Source organism: Xiphophorus hellerii, chromosome 5 (genome assembly GCF_003331165.1).
Source record: "Xiphophorus hellerii strain 12219 chromosome 5, Xiphophorus_hellerii-4.1, whole genome shotgun sequence".
NCBI lineage: Eukaryota > Metazoa > Chordata > Actinopteri > Cyprinodontiformes > Poeciliidae > Xiphophorus > Xiphophorus hellerii.
In genome coordinates, this window is record NC_045676.1 from 28,585,844 (window position 1) to 28,603,600 (window position 17,757).

Below are 17,757 nucleotides of genomic sequence, written 5' to 3' on the forward strand. Positions count from 1 at the left end.
GCAGAGGTGACACTTTCAATCCATTTCTGCCGTTGTAACGGCGCATGACAAAATGACCAGGCTTTTGTTGGAGAAAATCATAATAAACAGACTCAGGAGAATTAGTTAATAACATTAAACCAAAAAAATGTGACAGCTTTTTTAAAAAAAAAAAAAAAGAAATAATTGTTTCCACAGCTGTTTGGTTGCATCGCTCCTTCACATTAACCTTGCCGTTTTTTTGGCACTTTTAAGACTATTTGTGTCTGTAAACGTTGATTTAAATATTCAGTTCATGTCATGTGTAGGCATTTGCTTCATGTCTGTGTACAAAAACGTGTCTGTGCGGGGGGTGTGTGTGTGTGTGTTGTTTGAAAATGTACATGTTGTGTGTGTTAATACATTTCTTGTCCATAAAGTGTGTATCTAAGCTATTCAAACACGTACAGTATATTCATTGATTCTCTACATTAGGATGTGTGTGGGTGTGTGTGTGTGTGTGTGTGTTGGTCACAGTTGCCCACCGGTAGAAACTCCTCTGCATTGTGTTTGTGTTACCTTCGCTCTCGGTTGTTCTCATTAGGCCGACGCGCGAGTCACAAAGGTCAGGCCAAACAACAAATGAATCAACAAACTTACGGCCTCAGCAGCAGACAGATCACTGTACACTGTGTGCGTCGAAATCACAGTCCTGCTTCCTCTTCAGAGCAAATGAAAGGACCCAGGGTCTCCAGTCAGAAAGACCTAATGGTCAAAACTGGGTAGCTTTCAGCTAGGCCTAAATGATATCTCTTTAAACGAATGCTTCATTTTCACAGTGATTACGTCAAAGCGAGCATCATTGTGGAGCTCGCTTTTCTCTAAGGTTGTGCATTACGTAACACATGCCGCCTGATGGCAATGAGTATATGATACAAAATAGTGAAGAATTTTAAAATCCTTCAAATATCAAAATTTTACAAACAAATGCTGCTCGTTACACACTACGTCCCCTAACTTATTAGTTTGTTGGGATTTTTTTATCTATATTTCTGGAAAAAAACTCACCATGTTGTTCATTAATTTATATAAGTCACAGTTTCAAACTGAATATTTAGCTAGTAGCTTATTAGCTAAACATTTAGTTAGCAAGGTAAACACTTAGAAAAAATATTTAGCTTCAAAATAACTATTTAGCTTGCTAACTAAATATTTCACTCAAAACTTAGTATTTAGCTTGCTAACTATTTAGTTTGCTAAAAACAATTTAGCTCAAAGCCAAATAATTAGCCTGCTTACTAAATATTTAGCTTGAAGCAGAAAGTTAGCTTACTAACTAAATATTTAGTTTAGAGCTAAAACTTTGCTTACAGCTAAGTTGCCAGCTAAGTATTTAGCTTTACAGCTAAATATTTAGTTGGTCTGCGATGGCAGTTCCTAGGTGGCCTTATGTTTACATAAAAACAAAGAATATTATGCAAGGCTTAAGATATAGATACTAAAGAGTAAAAATAAATAAATTTACCATTAGAAATACATTTAGTTAGAAAAAAACATGAATCACACTTTGTTCTTTGTACTGATTTTGATCCTTGATGTAACGATATTTGACAACGGATTCAGAGGGGGGCCTGTTAAGAGGTTTGTCTCTTTAGCTGGAAGCAGGACTGTTCAACCATTTTCAACTTCATCACATGATCTCCAAACTGCATCAAGCTGTGCTCTCTGAGATGTCTTGATTGTAAAAAAAACAACAAAAAATAAATTATAATTATATTCTTATTATTATACATGTTCACAACATAAATATAATATTTTGTCCAGTAAAATGCACAGAAGATAAACATTGTTATGGTATGGTCAAATGTGAAACACCCTTAGCAAATAATATTTTTTAACAGCAAAACTTCTGCCAAACTTTATCTACTGATATTTACCACCAGTAAAAAGTGTGTTCTCTGCAGCAAAGGTTCTTGTGGTCCATTACTTTATTAATGTTAAACACAGAAGTGGCCTAGAGCAATGGGGAGAGGAGCCTCTTGGTATTAACTGGTAAATGTGAGAGGTTTTTTTTATGTTTACAACATTGGAGTCCATGACTCCCACTGCAAAAATGTGGACTCAGAGATTTAATCAGAAAAGGCAGAAGAGATCTTGCAGCCATCCCCAGTAAGGCTTTGCAAGTTTTCAGGTTCTTTGATAGAGGTCCACATTAAGGGCAAGGAGAACTCTAAAGGGAGGTGATTTGGAGTACTGTTCCCACAATTTTCTGATTATTGATTTGTGTTTGAAGAAACCTGAGCCTAAAAAAGATTACAAAACTTAAGAAGAGCAAAAACCCAAACCGTGCAGCGACAAATCCCCAAGGCAGCTAGTAAAACTGTTTAAGTAGCAACTGAGAGGATTTGTTTGAGATTGGTAAAAGCTATATATTCGATTACCAAAACACCAGAACTGTTTCTATTAAAATGCATTTTGATCACAGTGACAATAATGTTAATATCGATTGAAAATTTCATTCAAGACAATTGTTTAAATGGTTCTCCGAAATCAAACACCCGATCTGATCACTTGTCAACGTACCTTTCGGTTTCACAGCTGTGAGCGGAGAGGATTTGACTTAATTCCCCAAGAGACCACCACAAGTCAAACAGTTTCAGCTCATTCCTCTCCATGTTTACCTCTGGAGCCCCGACACTGACAGTAAATCCTTTAGATTGATTCATCACTGTGGTTAACTGAAGAGAGAAATTACACATTGGTAATCTGACTGGTGCAACAGCTAACAAACTTGTCAGTTTGGACTCCTGGGTTCTGGTCCTTTGGGGTTGAAGGCAAATTCCCTTTGTTCTCAGAGAGTGGCATAAAAAGAAAACTTTGATATCCTGAAATATATTGAAGGGAACACAGGAGCATGGCTTGATCACCACAGGTAGACCGTCAAATTAAGTTGCTTACCATTTCCTTAATAGGGCAAATATGAACAAACCTGGCTGCATATCATTTCTTTCAAGAATAATCTAAAAACAACTAAGTGCTTAAAGAAAAGGTGAAGTTTATACAACCTTCAATGGATAGCGGACCTGTTCTTAGCAACTGATTGAATTCACTGAACTGTTGAGTAACTCGGATAATGTTATGTTACATCTAACAAAAGCTCTCTGAGTGAATATGGAGGTAAATCCAGATCAATTCTCCCCAGTCTTTCAAATGCAGTCATTATTTTAAAAAGGTTCCTACGCTGGATAATCTAAGACTAACTGATTGGTCATCCCTTGCACCTAATATAGAGAAAGCTCCCAGCAGAAAGGGAAGATAAGGCAAAACGAGTACATTTTGCTCTCTCTCTCTCTGAGACTTTGAGCTCAAGAGAATTTGCTGTCTGCATTTAATGTTGTTCTTTTCACTCTCAGATTAAGTAGTATTGATCTGATGCTACAGTGATGATGAGGCTGTGATATTCTCTTTGTGAATGCTACCAGCTCTGTTGGGTTGGAACACAACGGAGCTTTACAAAGCAAAGAAACACTTGAAAAACAAGCAATACAAGACCACAACTCAGAATTTCTAAGAGTTAGAAATGGCGAGTCTTGCAGTTTTCGGAAGAACTGTTCTGCTTAAAAAGAGAAGAAAAATAAAGCGTATTGAGAAATTGCTTTACACATGATTATTTTTCTTTCATGCAACAAATATAATTTTATATCTGCCAGCCTTTTGAATAACAACAAACACACACAAAAAAAACAATGTTTTTCAATAGATTTAACTTGGCCAAAAAGTGAATCTCATAATCTACCTCAATTTTGTTTTCTTGGTCAAACTCCTAACATTGACCAGACAAATAATTTCAATAACTTTCATAAAAAGCTCTTTGGGTTAATTTGGTACAAATGTAATCAGTGGATATTCTGTACTGACATGATTCTCAACAATTCTGAGAAAGAAAAAAAAAAACAAATATCCAGGAAATAGTAGACACTAATAATCTCCTTGGTAGTTGGCAAGCCTTGCTCCGTTTTCCCTCAACCAGGTATAATAGCATCACAGCACATTAAATAATAATAAAAAATAACATAAACCCCCCCCCCAAAACACACACACAAGAAGATAGGCAAGTGTAATTAAAATCCTTTAAATCTCACCTCCTAAGGGCACTTTGGTCCATAGCAAGCTACCAGTTTTTGTTTTACCAGAACAGAGTACTGTCAAGCACAGAGAGATGTCACCTTTATCGAGGCAGAGGCACACAAAAAAAAAAATACCACGTTGATCTTCTGTCCTTTATCCTGCATCCACTGTGCATTGGAGAGAGCATTATGATGGAATACAGCCGCAGCTTGAAAACCGCTGAACCTTGCCTCTCCGCTTTGGCACTGGGCTGTTCGCAGGAAACCTCTAACCTGCTCTGAGTCTGCTTCTGTTCCGAAATGTGATTACTTGATTCTTTACTACATGAGCTTGCACCTGCACTTCCAGCCCACCCTCAAGTAATTTCGGCACGACTCGGCCTATTGAGATGTAAATGCTCCAACTCCAAAGTAGTGCCTGTAAACAGGCCAAAAATGCCTGGAAGTTTTCACAAGATTTGCTTCACGACATCTAGATATGCGAAATGAGCAAAACTCTTACTCATTCACAAGTCTACTCACAGACCTTCCCAGCTACTGTAGGTTGTTATCTAATCTGTCTATCACAAAACCTTTTGCTCTTATACAGAAGCCTGAGATAAAGAATGACTCAGCCCTACTTCCCTCTTCAACTAAAATGGGATTCCTCACATTAAAACCCACAACCTGTATGTACACACACCACTGAATATGCGTAGTTGGGTGTTTTACATCAATAAGCATGCTCAACAAACACTGTCCCTGACCTTCTGTTTACACTGGCTAATTGCCAGGGAAAACAATAAGCCAGATTAGTATCGCTTAATGTCTTCCCCAAAGACAGGTATTCTAATACAAAAAATAATAAATCTTCAATTTAGTTTCTCATTACTGCTCTAAATGATGTTTTTATAGAAACCCAGGTGGAAGCAGTGCCGTGGAATTAATGTCCTTTGAATGGTTGTTTGATAGAAATAGAAAAAAAAGATGGACAGAGCTTAAGTTATAAATGCTGCTGTTTCTACTGAGATAGTTGAGCTACAGTGATGAGGTGTACCAGTGATGAGGTAGAAGACGCTTGTCACCAAGTTAACTTTGCTTATCAGAATGTACTTAGCATTTCTGCGAAGCCTGCAAGGACCAAAGTGCCCAGTACCAGGCTGTCAGGTGAACAGACCATTCAGGGTTGTGGTGACAAATGTCATCCTCTGGAACCATTTAAAATGTCAATGAACTGTCACCAAATACATGTTCCAAACTCATCTTGAGATTAGTCAACTCTGGATCTGCCAGATAAATTACCCACGTCACTCTGCAGAAAGATTCTCATCCTACCTCTGTATTAGTCCGCTGTTGGTGTTCAGCTTAAAATCTCCCACGTAGCATTTGATTCTCCCCCCTCACCCCTCCAACTCACAGCTTTTGCTGGGCAGAAACGCCCTTCCAATAATCCAAAATATCATGAAGATCCTCATCCTTGGCAAACTGCACCTTCTTACGCAATGCGTGGCCGGCGGCTATGTAGGAGGCTTCCTCGCGTGGGTTTTTCTTGTACGGTCGAAATCTCTCCCAGATGCGTAGCGTGCTCTCTGATGAGTACTCCGGACTAGAGGAGTACCCGGAGTTGTAGTTATGGTGACGAGAAGGAGAGAGCTGGGAGTAGGTGGCTGTGGCCTCCCTTTTGGTGCGTCCCAGTGGCTTGAGGAATGAAGCTTTTTGGGCTGGTAAGGGAGATTCGTTGCCATCCTCATAGTACAGCGCAGGAAAGGAGTGTCGGTGCTCTGAGCTGTGGTAGTCTGGCTGAACCTCTAAGTGATGCTGCTGCTGTCCAGGCCCAGCAACCCCACATCCACTTCCATTCCCATTATTACATCCCATTCCGCCTCCATTTAAACTCACCCCACCACCATTTAGGTTTCCCTTGCCATTTCCACCACAGCCTCCTACACCACCATGTCCCCCGCTTCCACCCATCCCACCACAAACGGCAGGACTCCCCTTCTCTGTTGGATACTTGGGTGGATCACTCCTCTGCTCCGGTATATCCACACTGTACAGCCTTGTGTTCTTGACAGATACTGCAGCAGGAGTACCACAACGATTCTTGACTACTGCAGTGTCGGCACTCTGCTGCCTCTGAAGGGGCCGCACCGCATTAGCTGGGGGTGGGTCACGGTAAGGTGGGGAAAGGAACCCACCTCCACTGATGCCAGGTCGCTCTGACAGGGGCATGACCAGGGGCACCGGGGCCATAGAAGGGGGATGAGGCTGCTGATGTAGCTGTGGGTGAGACTGAGGATGGGACTGAGGTTGCGGCTGAGGATGAGGCTGAGGGTGTGGCTGAGACTTTGGATGCACCTTCGGAGAAGAGGCCATGATCTGATCTCCAGAGGAGGCAGTGGAGAGTGGCAGGAGATTGCGGGAAAGAGGTGCCATGCAAGGTGGCTGGGAGGTGGACAGAGAGTTACCGTCATCAGCTGTCGACACAATATTGGCCGAGGCGTCCAGCTTGAGGGCGTCGATGCAATTGTTAATGATCTGGTTCACTTTGTCCACCTCCTTAGCAATGGTGGAAATCTCTGATGCAGAGCCACGACCATCATCATCTGAGTCTTCCCCAGCCTCTGTCCCATTTTCAGCCACACCTCGCATATCAACAAGTACTTCACCTCCTACTCCTCCAGCAACCAGTACTCCGTCCCTGCTCTCCCCGACCATTCCCGTTGTCCTCACATCCATGTAATTGCTCTTGCTGCCCATTGCCTCGGAGAAGGCAGAGGCCATTTTTTCTACCTGGGGCAAGGTGGAGAGGCGGGAAGAGCTTGTGTTTGCTGATCCATGGAGCATCCCGGTGCTAGAAGAGGCAGATGGTGGAAGCTTGCCTCCCGCTCCTCCTGAATGGTGGTGATGAGTCTGCTCCTGAAGACGTTGAATGGCACCTGGATCATTGGCCACTGCTGCAGCTGCCTCTGGACCATATCTAAGGAAGCAAATATTGACATAAAAAGGCATTATTTGTGATAAAGTAGAATGACAGAAACTTTGTCTCACTTTTGATTCAAGCAGGGATAAATCACGTGCAGTAGTATGATATAAAATCTTAAAGATAATGGAGTAAAACTTCTTCTAAAGACACGTATTACTTCAATCACAAATTAAACTGCTACAATATCTAAGAATAGAAAAAAGCAATGCGCCCTTCAGAGATTAAAATTAACTATGTATTTAAACAATCCTCCCACCTCATCTCCAGAATTGTTTTCTTTACACTTATAGCCTTCTCCTTCTCTTCTTGGATGCGTCGCCGCCTGAGGCAGTAGTAGACAAATCCGAGCACAATCACCATACCAAACAGACATCCCAAGATTGTCATAATGTAGTGGGTAGTTGTGGATGGATTAGAACGGAGGTCCTCCGGGCCCATAGCCCGCGTTGTGAAAGACAGGCAAGTATGGTTGTATCGTTGAGTTTTACTTCCAGAAGCCACACAATAGGTGTAATTGGTGTGTGGCTTCAGCTTATCTATGGGAATCTTCTCCTTCTTCTTTGTAAGGGACATAATTTCTGTTGCAAAGGTATCATTATACTGGGAGAGGATGTACATCTTAGTGTACGGTTTTGGAATCTGCACAAGAAGAGATGCCGTGTAGAGGGAGACCGACTCAAGCTTAATGGAAATCTGAGGAACATAGTTGGGATCGGCAGTAGCTGTGGTTGGCTGAGGGTACAGACCTGGGTCAGAATTGTCTAAACCCATCCCTGAGCCATCTGGATCTGGCATCTGGGAGGTCATCCCTGGAATAATCACACCGTCCCGACAGGCGGACAGAAGAATGTTCCGAGCATTCCTTCCCTGGCCAGGCGCTTGGCCCAGGAGTGGATACCCTGTCAGTTCTGGTGGTGTTTCACATTGGAGCCGGTCGTAAGTGTGGGTGACATTGTTGAATTCCTCTAGCCAAGTCAGAAAACTGTAGAGCTCACACCCACAATGGAACGGGTTCGCTGCTAGTTCACAAACCATTAGCCTGTTGAGGGAAGTGAAGGTAGAGGGGTCAAGACGGGCCAATTTATTTGAAGATAAATCCAGGCTGCTAAGGTTAGGGCACTCCCAGAAGGCATTGTTGGCAATGACCTCAATGAGGTTGTGTTGTAAAAAGAGGCACTGCATTCGGCCCAGGCCTCTCAACATTCCTTCAGTCAGATTGGTCAGTTTGTTGTAGCCTAGTTGTAGAACCTGACAGGAAAGACAGAGTAGGTACTTCAAATGTTTTATAAAAGTGCAACCAAAATAATTTCCATAGTATTTGTTTAATCTTGTTAACATTATCTACACATATTAAATTTCTTTAAAAATATGTGAAATAGTGCAATATACTCTATATCACATAGTGCATGTGTGATGTAGTGTATCACATTTAACAGGCGAGTCAACTTGGGGCAAGGCACTTAACCCCAAGTATGAATGTGAGAATGTGGCTCTAGTGTAAAGCTTTTTGGCTGACTGGAAATGCACTGTATATGTTCAGTCCATATACTACAAGTAGACCAACTATTGTAAAGCAACACTTCAGAAAATGATCACTGTATGAGCTCCAATTCAAGCTGGAGACTTTGTAATACCACAAACAGCTGAAGAGAAAACGTTGCAAATATTTCTTTATTATTTAAAAAGGTTTTTAAATAGTAATTTAAAGACTGTGTATCATTTAAGACATGGGAATTCCAACAGAATACCCTAACTCTACCTTCTTTTTCCAAGCATGTGAATGGACATTGGGTGATCACAAAAGAAGGCCAATTTATAAACCAAGAGTGCTATTGCATCTCTTGTTCAGTGTTTGCTGCAGAACAAACATATAAGTGTAAAATTGAGAAGCAAAACCTTTGCTTCCTGCTTGTAGGTTTCTAGTTTCAACTGTTTTGACAAGCGCCGTATCTTGACGCAAACAATCACAAAAAAATGGAGTCCTGTCTATGATTACCAACCTGAAGGTTTGCCTGTCCAGCAAAGGCTCCATCCTCAATGTAGCTTATCTCGTTCTTAGTTAGATTGAGATCAGTTAGGTTTGTGAAACGGTACATCGAGGTAAAGAGCACAGCCTTGAGTTTGTTCTCATTCAGCCTCAGGTCATGAACCTGAAGACAACAACAAAAAAAGGAAGTTTTTAAGATGTGTATTGCGGTGACAGATAAACATCCTCTACCAATAGTAAAGCAAAGGTTTCTTTTTGCAGGTAAGCATTTTATTTCAACATAAACCACTCAAATATAGAAGTATTGCTGTTTGCAAGCACTTATTTCCCTCTTAGATATTTAGTTGAGTTATTTTTCTAATGAAAGTAAAAAATAATTGTATGTAGTTTCAATGAGGTGACTTATTGAAGCTGCCTTATACCAGGTTTTGCATTTTTGTTACCTGGAAAATGCTATCAGTTTTTGTCAGATGATGTATTCTGCTTATTTAATCGCTGAAGAATAGAAAAAAATTAATGCATAAGCCATAACTTTATTCTGCTGAATAGAAACAGAACTATTTTTGCACCAAAAGAGAAACGATCAAAAGTCAGCAAATGTCTTCAGCTATTACAGCTAAAGACGACTGACCAGGCAGGCGCAAAGTCTGGGAGTAGCAACAGACTCAGACCTGAACCTTCGGAGTCACATAGAGACAATTACAAAGTCGGCCTTCTATCACCTGAAGAACATGTCCAGAATTAAAGGACTATTGTCCCAGCGAGATCTAGAGAAACTCATCAGTCTTTAGTTGAACTGATAACTACAACTACTTCAAAATCACACAACTCCAGGACGCTGCTGCTGGTGTTCTCACTAAAACCAGGAAATTGGAGCACATCACTCCAGTTCTAAAGTTCCTACACTGGCTCCCTGTAGCTCAGAGAATAAACTTTAAAATACTGTTGTTAGTTTAAACTGAATGGCTAAGCACCACAACACGTTAAAGATCTACTGTGTCAACCTTCCAAACCTCTTGAGCCTTCTGATTCTAGTCTACTCCGCATCCCCAGAACCAGAACCAAACATGGAGAAGCAGCATTAACTTTTTCTACTCCTCTAATCTTGAACAAACCTCTAGAAAACTGCTGAAGCACTGAGTTCCTCTGAATCACAGCTAAAAGCCCCCATTTGTTTAGAGTGGCTTTTGATAAATAACAGCTGGAACATCACAAATTATAATCTGTTTCTCATTGTCTCATCACTTTCCTCTATTTTGCCACTTCAATGTGATGTTTTCCTCCTTTGTTTTTCATTTTCTTTTTAATCATGTGAAGCACTTTGAATCGCCCTCTTGCTGAAATGTGCTTTGCCATTGCAATTGCCTTCTGCCTCACCTTGCCTGCCTTTGTAGAGAAAGTCATTCAAAAGCTTTTTGTTTTTTTTTTACAGTGATTTACTAATTAGTAACTTCGCAAATTTTCATAACTTGATAGCTTATTATTTAACAGAAAAGAGGAATGTGAAGCAATTGCACAATGAATAAAACGTGCTAGTCCTAATGTAACTAATCTTCTAAAAGCATAACCGACCTTATAAAAGTATCTATTTCTAACATTTAGAGATGTTTCATCAGAATTTCAGAGGAAAATGTTAGAATAATCTGTGTGTGGGGCGAAAGGTGCTCTACAGTTCATGGACCTTTACTTAGGCCAAAATAATTTGGAATATAATGGAATATTCACAAGAAAAAAAAACAGTCCCTGCTGAATAATTCTCTAAATTCACTGACACAATCATTTATATGAAGCCTCACAACACAGGGATCCTCAACACAGTGGAAAAGCAAAGACTGAATTGTTCAAAAGAAACAATTCAGATGTTGTAATGGACAAGTCAAAGTCTGGACCAGGGGCTTCTAAACCGAAGGTCAAAATCGAATTTCTAGATAATGTCACATTATTATTACATTGGACTACAGCTAACGAGCAAAAGAAATGACCCTTCACATGTGCTTACAGGTTCTTGTATATCTATATATATTAAAAATACAGTGCATGTTCCAATTTCATTTTCCTGCCCTTCATCTAAAACACATCTTACTTTACTCATCTCACCAAATCTCAATTTATTCGAATTTTCAGTCTATTTTGTTACAAGTCAGTATTTTTAGTTGATAAGCCTTGTTAAATGGCCATTTTGTCTGTCCAAAAAGACATTTAAATGTAAAGTTCTCAAGTTCTCAATCGAAATCAACAGAATGTTTAAACAACAACGCGAGGAAAAGCAGCGTTGGCAGCAGCTTTCTGTGTTCCAGGGAGGAACGTGGTTCATTCTGGGTGGAGGAAGTTCACCGATAACCTGGAACTGACCGTGCTGTTGATGTGCTGGGGGATGGTCTCGTACGGAGGCTGGTTCTGACTGCAGATAGCCAGCCAAACGTAACCTTTGTCCCCCTCTATCAGCCAGCAGTCCCCTTTCACCGCAGCAGGCAGGCGCAGGAGCAGCAGTGCAGCAAGGAGGACGGGAAGGAGCAGGGAGGGAGACGGGAAGGACAAACGCTGTCTGGCGGCCATGGTTTGAATTCAGAGTGTTTGATGTCACCTCCGTTGAAAGGAGAAGGGCGAAGAAAAAAAAAAAGAACAGAAAAGAAAAGGAGCTGACGGAGAAGGGTGAGGGACGGGGAACGGGAGGGGAGGAAAGGTAGAGAGCAGCAGTTCAAATTCAAAACTGGGAGCTGTTCAGGTCCGGGCAAGGAGTGCGGAGGATTATCGGAATGGAGCAGGACGAGGTCTCGTTCACGATGAAAGCGGGAGTCGGAGTACGGCAGTCAGTCCCGTTTCTGTTTCAGGTGTTCCATGTCAGCGGGTTCGGCAGGACGTCACCCCAGCAGCAGCTCATGGCGCTTGACGACGGCGGTTTTAATTGAATGGATCGGGCGGGAGTCCGTCTCCTAGAAAGGTTCTGGGTCTACAAAAACAGACACAAAAAAAATAAAAAAATGGAGTGAATCTATTGTTGATAGTAACGTTTAGAAAATCATTAGCAGTTTGTTTTGATCTCGGCTAAACCACTTTGCGACTGTGCAGCCGTAATGAATTCAAAAACTTTAGATGCATTTTTAATATTAATAAAGCTCAGAAGTGCTCTGACTTTTGCAATGTAATTAGACGTTAATTGCTCTGTAATTACTCGTTAATCTGATTTGTGGAGAAGTTTCAAATCTTCATTTACATTTATTAGTATACAAAGCAGCAACAAACATGTTGATATTATCATTAGTTCTATCGTCATTTACAAGATTTGCCATTTTGAAATTCTCTTACAACTGGCTAGATGAACAATATGAAACAATACGAGCCGAATCAGTGCAGTTAGAAAACCGAAACAGAGAGATGGGTTAAGTTGAAGACAGAAGGCTGCTGTAATTTGCATGTTTAACAGGATGCCAGCTGACATTTAGCTATTTACCTTTCCTCAGGGATTAACCGTGGATTAGCGTCTAATCCGGCGTAAAATATTATGCATCTCATCATGGCAGCATCCAGTCTTTTAATTTGTTACCAAAGTTTTAATTCCCTCCCAGGAAAAAAAAGAATCAAGAAGACATGAATGAAAGGGACTTTATAGTAAATGTAAGAAAGAAAATTACTCTTCTTCAATTTTGGGAATTTTAAACTATTTTTCACCATTAGATTTTTTCTCTCTCTCTCTCACAGAATAAGAAAAAAAAAAAAGATGGAAACCCAAAAGTACACAATGTGTGATTTGGAAGCACATGATGATTACAGATCATATTTGGGCGGATCAAAAGAATCTAACATCTGACTTCTTTGGTGTCACCACGAGCCAGTAGCTGTCATGCTAATTAACATTTCATCAGATGTTGAAGCTACGCTGTAAAAAAAAAACCCCACCTGGCATCTCTGAAAAATAGAGAGTCCTCACCTCCGAGCCGGAGGATTGGACGTTGAAATTTCTCTGTTTCGTGTCTCTGGTATGGTCAGCGGATAGAAAAGTTAGCTACCTCATAACTTATTCGCCGCCCTTTAATAAGTTAAATCTTTTTTGGAGAAGCCAAAATACACCTCAAGTGATGGTGAAAACTTTTTGTCTTTTCACAAAATTATAGTTTTTTCCGTTCCTCCCAACTGTTTCTAAGGTGACACAGAAAAATGTGCAAAAAACCCCCCAATTTCTATGTTTATAGAAACATTGCTATTGTAGGTGATCCTGTTAGCATTTGATTTCTTTTTTTCTTGCTACTGAAACAGAAAAACACTTTTATCCTTCACCAGAGACTTTATTCTGAAACATGATTTTAGAATTTAACAACTTCTAAACAGATTAGTATAAGAAAATCTAATATTTGGTTGTGTGTTGAATGGTTTCATCCCAATTTCAGGCACAAGGCTTGTGTAAATTTTACATGATGCTTTGCACAATACGACTTTTAGATACATGAGATCAAAATTACTTTTGTTTTCCTTCTGGAAACTATTACACCTCAGTGTAGCGCCGGAGCATCCTGACCTGCACTGGGTCAGCATCTTACAAACACACTCTGCACAGTTTATATTTCCACATTTACTTAATGACTTTTAGAGGAGTTAACTTACATCTGTTGAAAACAAGGATTTTAATCGAATTAAAGATGTTTAAAACCGTTATTGGTGGCAAATTTGACCTGAGCAGTGCCAAAGGATGGAGCGGTTCTGGTTATGTACGACCACTCTGATAAATTAGCCTCCAATGTTGTTTCCTAAGGCTGTGCTGTACAGTTGCTAACATGTCGCCTCTAATAAAACCACTCCTCTGTCCTGCGTCTTCAGCTCTGAGGGGGACTAATTTTGCTATTTGTAAGCAGCACATGGAGAACAGTGTTGACAATAATTGTCAACTTGAAACTTTAACATTTATTCTCTTTTTTCTTGTCTGAATTATGTTGACTCTGGGGTTGAACTCAGGCGAACGTCTCAGAATTGCTAAACCATCATCTCCCCCACTTCCCAATTATGCACTACTTTGCGCTGGCCTATTAAATAAAATCCTAATAAAACAAAATGAAGCGTGCGGTTGCAATGAGATAAAATGTGAAAAATGTTTAAGGCGGAGGAATTATTTTTATTTTTTGTGGTTTTTATGAAAACTTCCAAATCGGATAAGGTTTTAAAGAGCGTAGAAGCAGGCACGGCATGTTTTTACGCTCTCCTTTTGGGAGTTCATGTTCACAGCATATTCAATGTAAACCGACTGCTGGCCTGACATGGTGTTTACTGCTCTCTACAGACATGAAAGACAAGTCAGTCATGATTCACTTGAAAGCCAGCTGTTTACTGCGCAGTCCAGTCACAAATGCTTAGATCAGCACCGGTTTTTTTCCCCCCCTTATGATCCCGTAATAATCCTGACCGCGCCGCTCTCGTCTTATCCCATCATCTGGGTCAGCCCTCCGTCACTCTCTGCAGTCGTCTGCTGCTGTATTTCATTTTATCTGACAGCCAGCCTCCTTATTCCTTCCCTTCTCCATCCGTCTCTTCCTCCTATCTGTATTGTTCTCCGCCCGCTTATCTCGCTCGCCTTTCAATTCGAAGCACAAACGAATATGCTTCATCACCAAAAACACTATTCTAAGGAATCAAAAAAAAGAGAGACCAACCTATTTTTTTTTCTAATTCTTTTGTATTGTCAACTTTCATAGCTTAAAATTTAAGGAGATTATCGCACCTGACAAAAAAACAAAACAAAAACAAACACTGATCATGGATCACCTAGCAAATGGAATCCACCGAACTACAACTATTGGCTGTTATCATTTGTGACAGATTAACGAGGGATTTCCCAGAAGGGGTCAGCTGACGGCGTGACGGTTGTCTGGGTTCGCTCCACGTGTTTCCAGCCTCTTTCTGCTCTGTAAAAGCTCACATTTTGGACTGATTATTGGTTCCAGAGAGGCTCTCTGTGTAAATGAAGACATGAGTGGGAGCCTTGGTGTGGTCTACAGTGGGACTCTAACTGGGTGAGGTTTTAAAATGCAAAATATAAAGGAAACAAACGAAAACACACACGGCCTTTTTCATTCACTCTCAATACATGCAATTTCTGGGCATTACGTCAATTGGAGGAGTGTGCTTTCGTCCCTTTTCACAAAAATGATTCCTGTTTTCCAGTTTTCCACAACATTTTCCCTGATATGTCTCGGGTTGTTTGCTCACTGATCCTGTCTAACAAACTGCTGAGACCCTCACAGAGCAGTTCTGTTTATACTGAACTGAAATTATACACAGGTGGACCCTGTTGACTAGCTAGGTGACTTGTGAAGGCAAATGGTTCAGTGCACTGGATTTCAAAAAATGGGGCTGAATACAAATGTATGTCTCATTACTCAGTTTTGATTTGCAATAGGGGCAGCGTTATGTTCGTTCCAGGCATATAGAGGCATTTTATAGCACAATCAAGTAACTAGGTTACCTTCAGTTGTCATAAACATGTTGTATATATCAGCCTGTATTTAAATACAAAGTCAGGACTTTGTAATTTAAGACCTCTGTCTCTTTAAAAGCTCCTGTTCTTTCTGAAACTCCACCTTCAGGAAGTCATCACAACATGGCTCCTCTATTAACCCTTTAACAACATTTTTACCAGAGTTGCACTAAGAAGTGGCTCCTATAATGAGCTCAGCTGATGCTCAGTTCCACCAGGCGTTTGCTAACTGCTGCTGGCTAGTCTGAAGGAGCCAAGTGGGGGAGAGGGTCTCTGTGAGGCAGCTCCAAGGAGGAGCTGTACTTCGAAGGCGTGGCTAGGTCCACCCAGGCATTTTGCATAGCTGAATGGTTGCCATGGAGATTTAAAAAATTCTCAAACATGCATGAAAGAATTGAGGCAACACAGATCGATTCTTTAGTTTCACATTCCCTCTTGAAACTTCAACTCAACTCGACCTCAAATAAGATTTTGTTTTGATTTACTCTCCAAATATTGTTTTGTACAGAGATTTATTGTTTCTGTGCATCACGTTAATATGTTATTAAAGTATTTTGTAGACACCTAAAAGTGAAAATGTAGGTGTTTTTGTAGTGCTTACCTAAAGGGAAGCAGTTTGACTATATATCAAAACACAAAAAGTATTGTCGATACTGTGCTTTAGAGGTGTGCAATATTTCAGTATCGCACACTAAAGCACAGTTTATATTAAATGTATTGAAGTTTATGGTTGTAACGCAAGAAAATATGAGTGAAAATAAAATCAATGGGTATCAATACATTTGCAAGGCAATGTAAAAATATTAGCTGAGAACTGTCCACTACTTTATTTCTGATTTACAGGAGACAGTGGAAAACAGAAGAGACTTAATTGAGTCTCGAGAAAAAATGTAACGTAAAAAATAAAACTCTAAAGCGCCACTGGAATAGCTGTGCTATGAATATTAATTGTATTTTCTGAACTGCACATGAAAAGGGTCAAATTCTTGGCACTTGGAGGTTGAATGTCTATTTCACAGACAATCATTTTGGTGGATTAGTTTACAAAAATAAGTAAAGATTAAACTGCATATGGGACCAGAGAGGCCAAGTCAACATGGCATTTCAGAAAACTTTTTTTTTAAAGTATTACTAGAGATCCAATACACACAAGATTAGAGTAACATGGTAGCAGGCAGAACAGGAAACAAATAGTCAAGAGTGACGCACTGCTATTTTTCTTTTTTTTTTCTTTTTTATCACAATTTGCTCAGTGAAGCAGTCAAGTGCTCACCCAGTGATTCAGAAATCAAACACTCATCCAATCTTCAAGTCTGACATGCATAACAGCCGCTATATTTTTGTCAGCCGGCCAAATCAAAGCGTTCCGCCGATCCGACGGCGAATGAGTCAAATACCAAACCTCACATCAAGCCAACATGTCCAACCAACACTCAGCCGGCGATCCAGTCACTTATCCCTGCCAGGTGAAGTGCGGAGAGAAATGCAGTGGAAGAAGCAAAACTCCTGCCTGCCCAGGTTCTCTTATTTGCCTCTTTCTTTCAGTTTTCATAAAGCCGGTGGACATTTAGTTCAAAACTAACATAATAATTTCTGCCTTTTTTTGTTTGTTGTTGTTTTATTGTTGCTCCGTTTAGTTCACGTCTCAGTAGGTTTCTTACATTTTTCCAGGAACGGATATCCAGGCCTTATTCTTTTACCTGCAGGGACCTCCCTCACTTAGTCTGCTGTTGTTGTTCTGACCTCTGTTCACTTTTAGTTGAGTGGGTGTGCGTGTGCGCGTGTGTGTGTGCAACATTTGTTGCTGTGTAACACACACTCTCCCACAGGCACAGCTGACCAGAAAGGAAGCCCTCAGGTTCTGTGTGTGTTCAGCAGCTTGCAGCGCTGTGTGAATGCTAGCTGGTACACGCTGTGAAGAAAGTGCTACATCAGTGGGTTATTATTTGGATTTTATGTAATATTCCGTGAAACCTGAGGTTTCTTAAATCAGTCACCATAGTGGATATATTTTCACGGAGCGGGTAGACTATTTGATCTTTATAGAAAAGCCAGTCCTGACATTAGATCACACAATTTTTGTACGCTTTGTAAGTTTAGTTTTTTTCTAGCTAATAGTTACTCAGTATACTTAAAGTACCAATACACATATTTTGTCAAAAATTTGCACAAAATTCAACTTTTAATGCCAGCATTATTCTTAGTCCACTCCTTGGAGACTAAGGACTTTAGCTCATTAATATTCTTAAAGCTGGGG

At 40.4% G+C, this 17,757-nt stretch overlaps 1 protein-coding gene across 2 annotated transcripts in view; it reads right to left on the reverse strand.

Annotated features, from left to right (window-relative positions):
- Positions 1–1,165: 1,165 nt before the first annotated feature.
- LOC116720303 (protein phosphatase 1 regulatory subunit 29-like) overlaps positions 1,166–17,757 on the reverse strand; it is a 199,969-nt gene continuing 183,377 nt past the window's right edge. For both annotated transcript variants that reach the window (XM_032563476.1, XM_032563475.1), the window contains 4 exons: positions 11,390–11,987; positions 9,051–9,200; positions 7,307–8,298; positions 1,166–7,044 (listed from right to left, as the gene is read on the reverse strand). In XM_032563476.1, the coding sequence (XP_032419367.1) occupies positions 5,478–7,044; positions 7,307–8,298; positions 9,051–9,200; positions 11,390–11,593 (2,913 nt within the window). In that variant the 5' untranslated portion in view covers positions 11,594–11,987 and the 3' untranslated portion in view covers positions 1,166–5,477. The remainder of the gene's footprint in view (positions 7,045–7,306; positions 8,299–9,050; positions 9,201–11,389; positions 11,988–17,757) is intronic.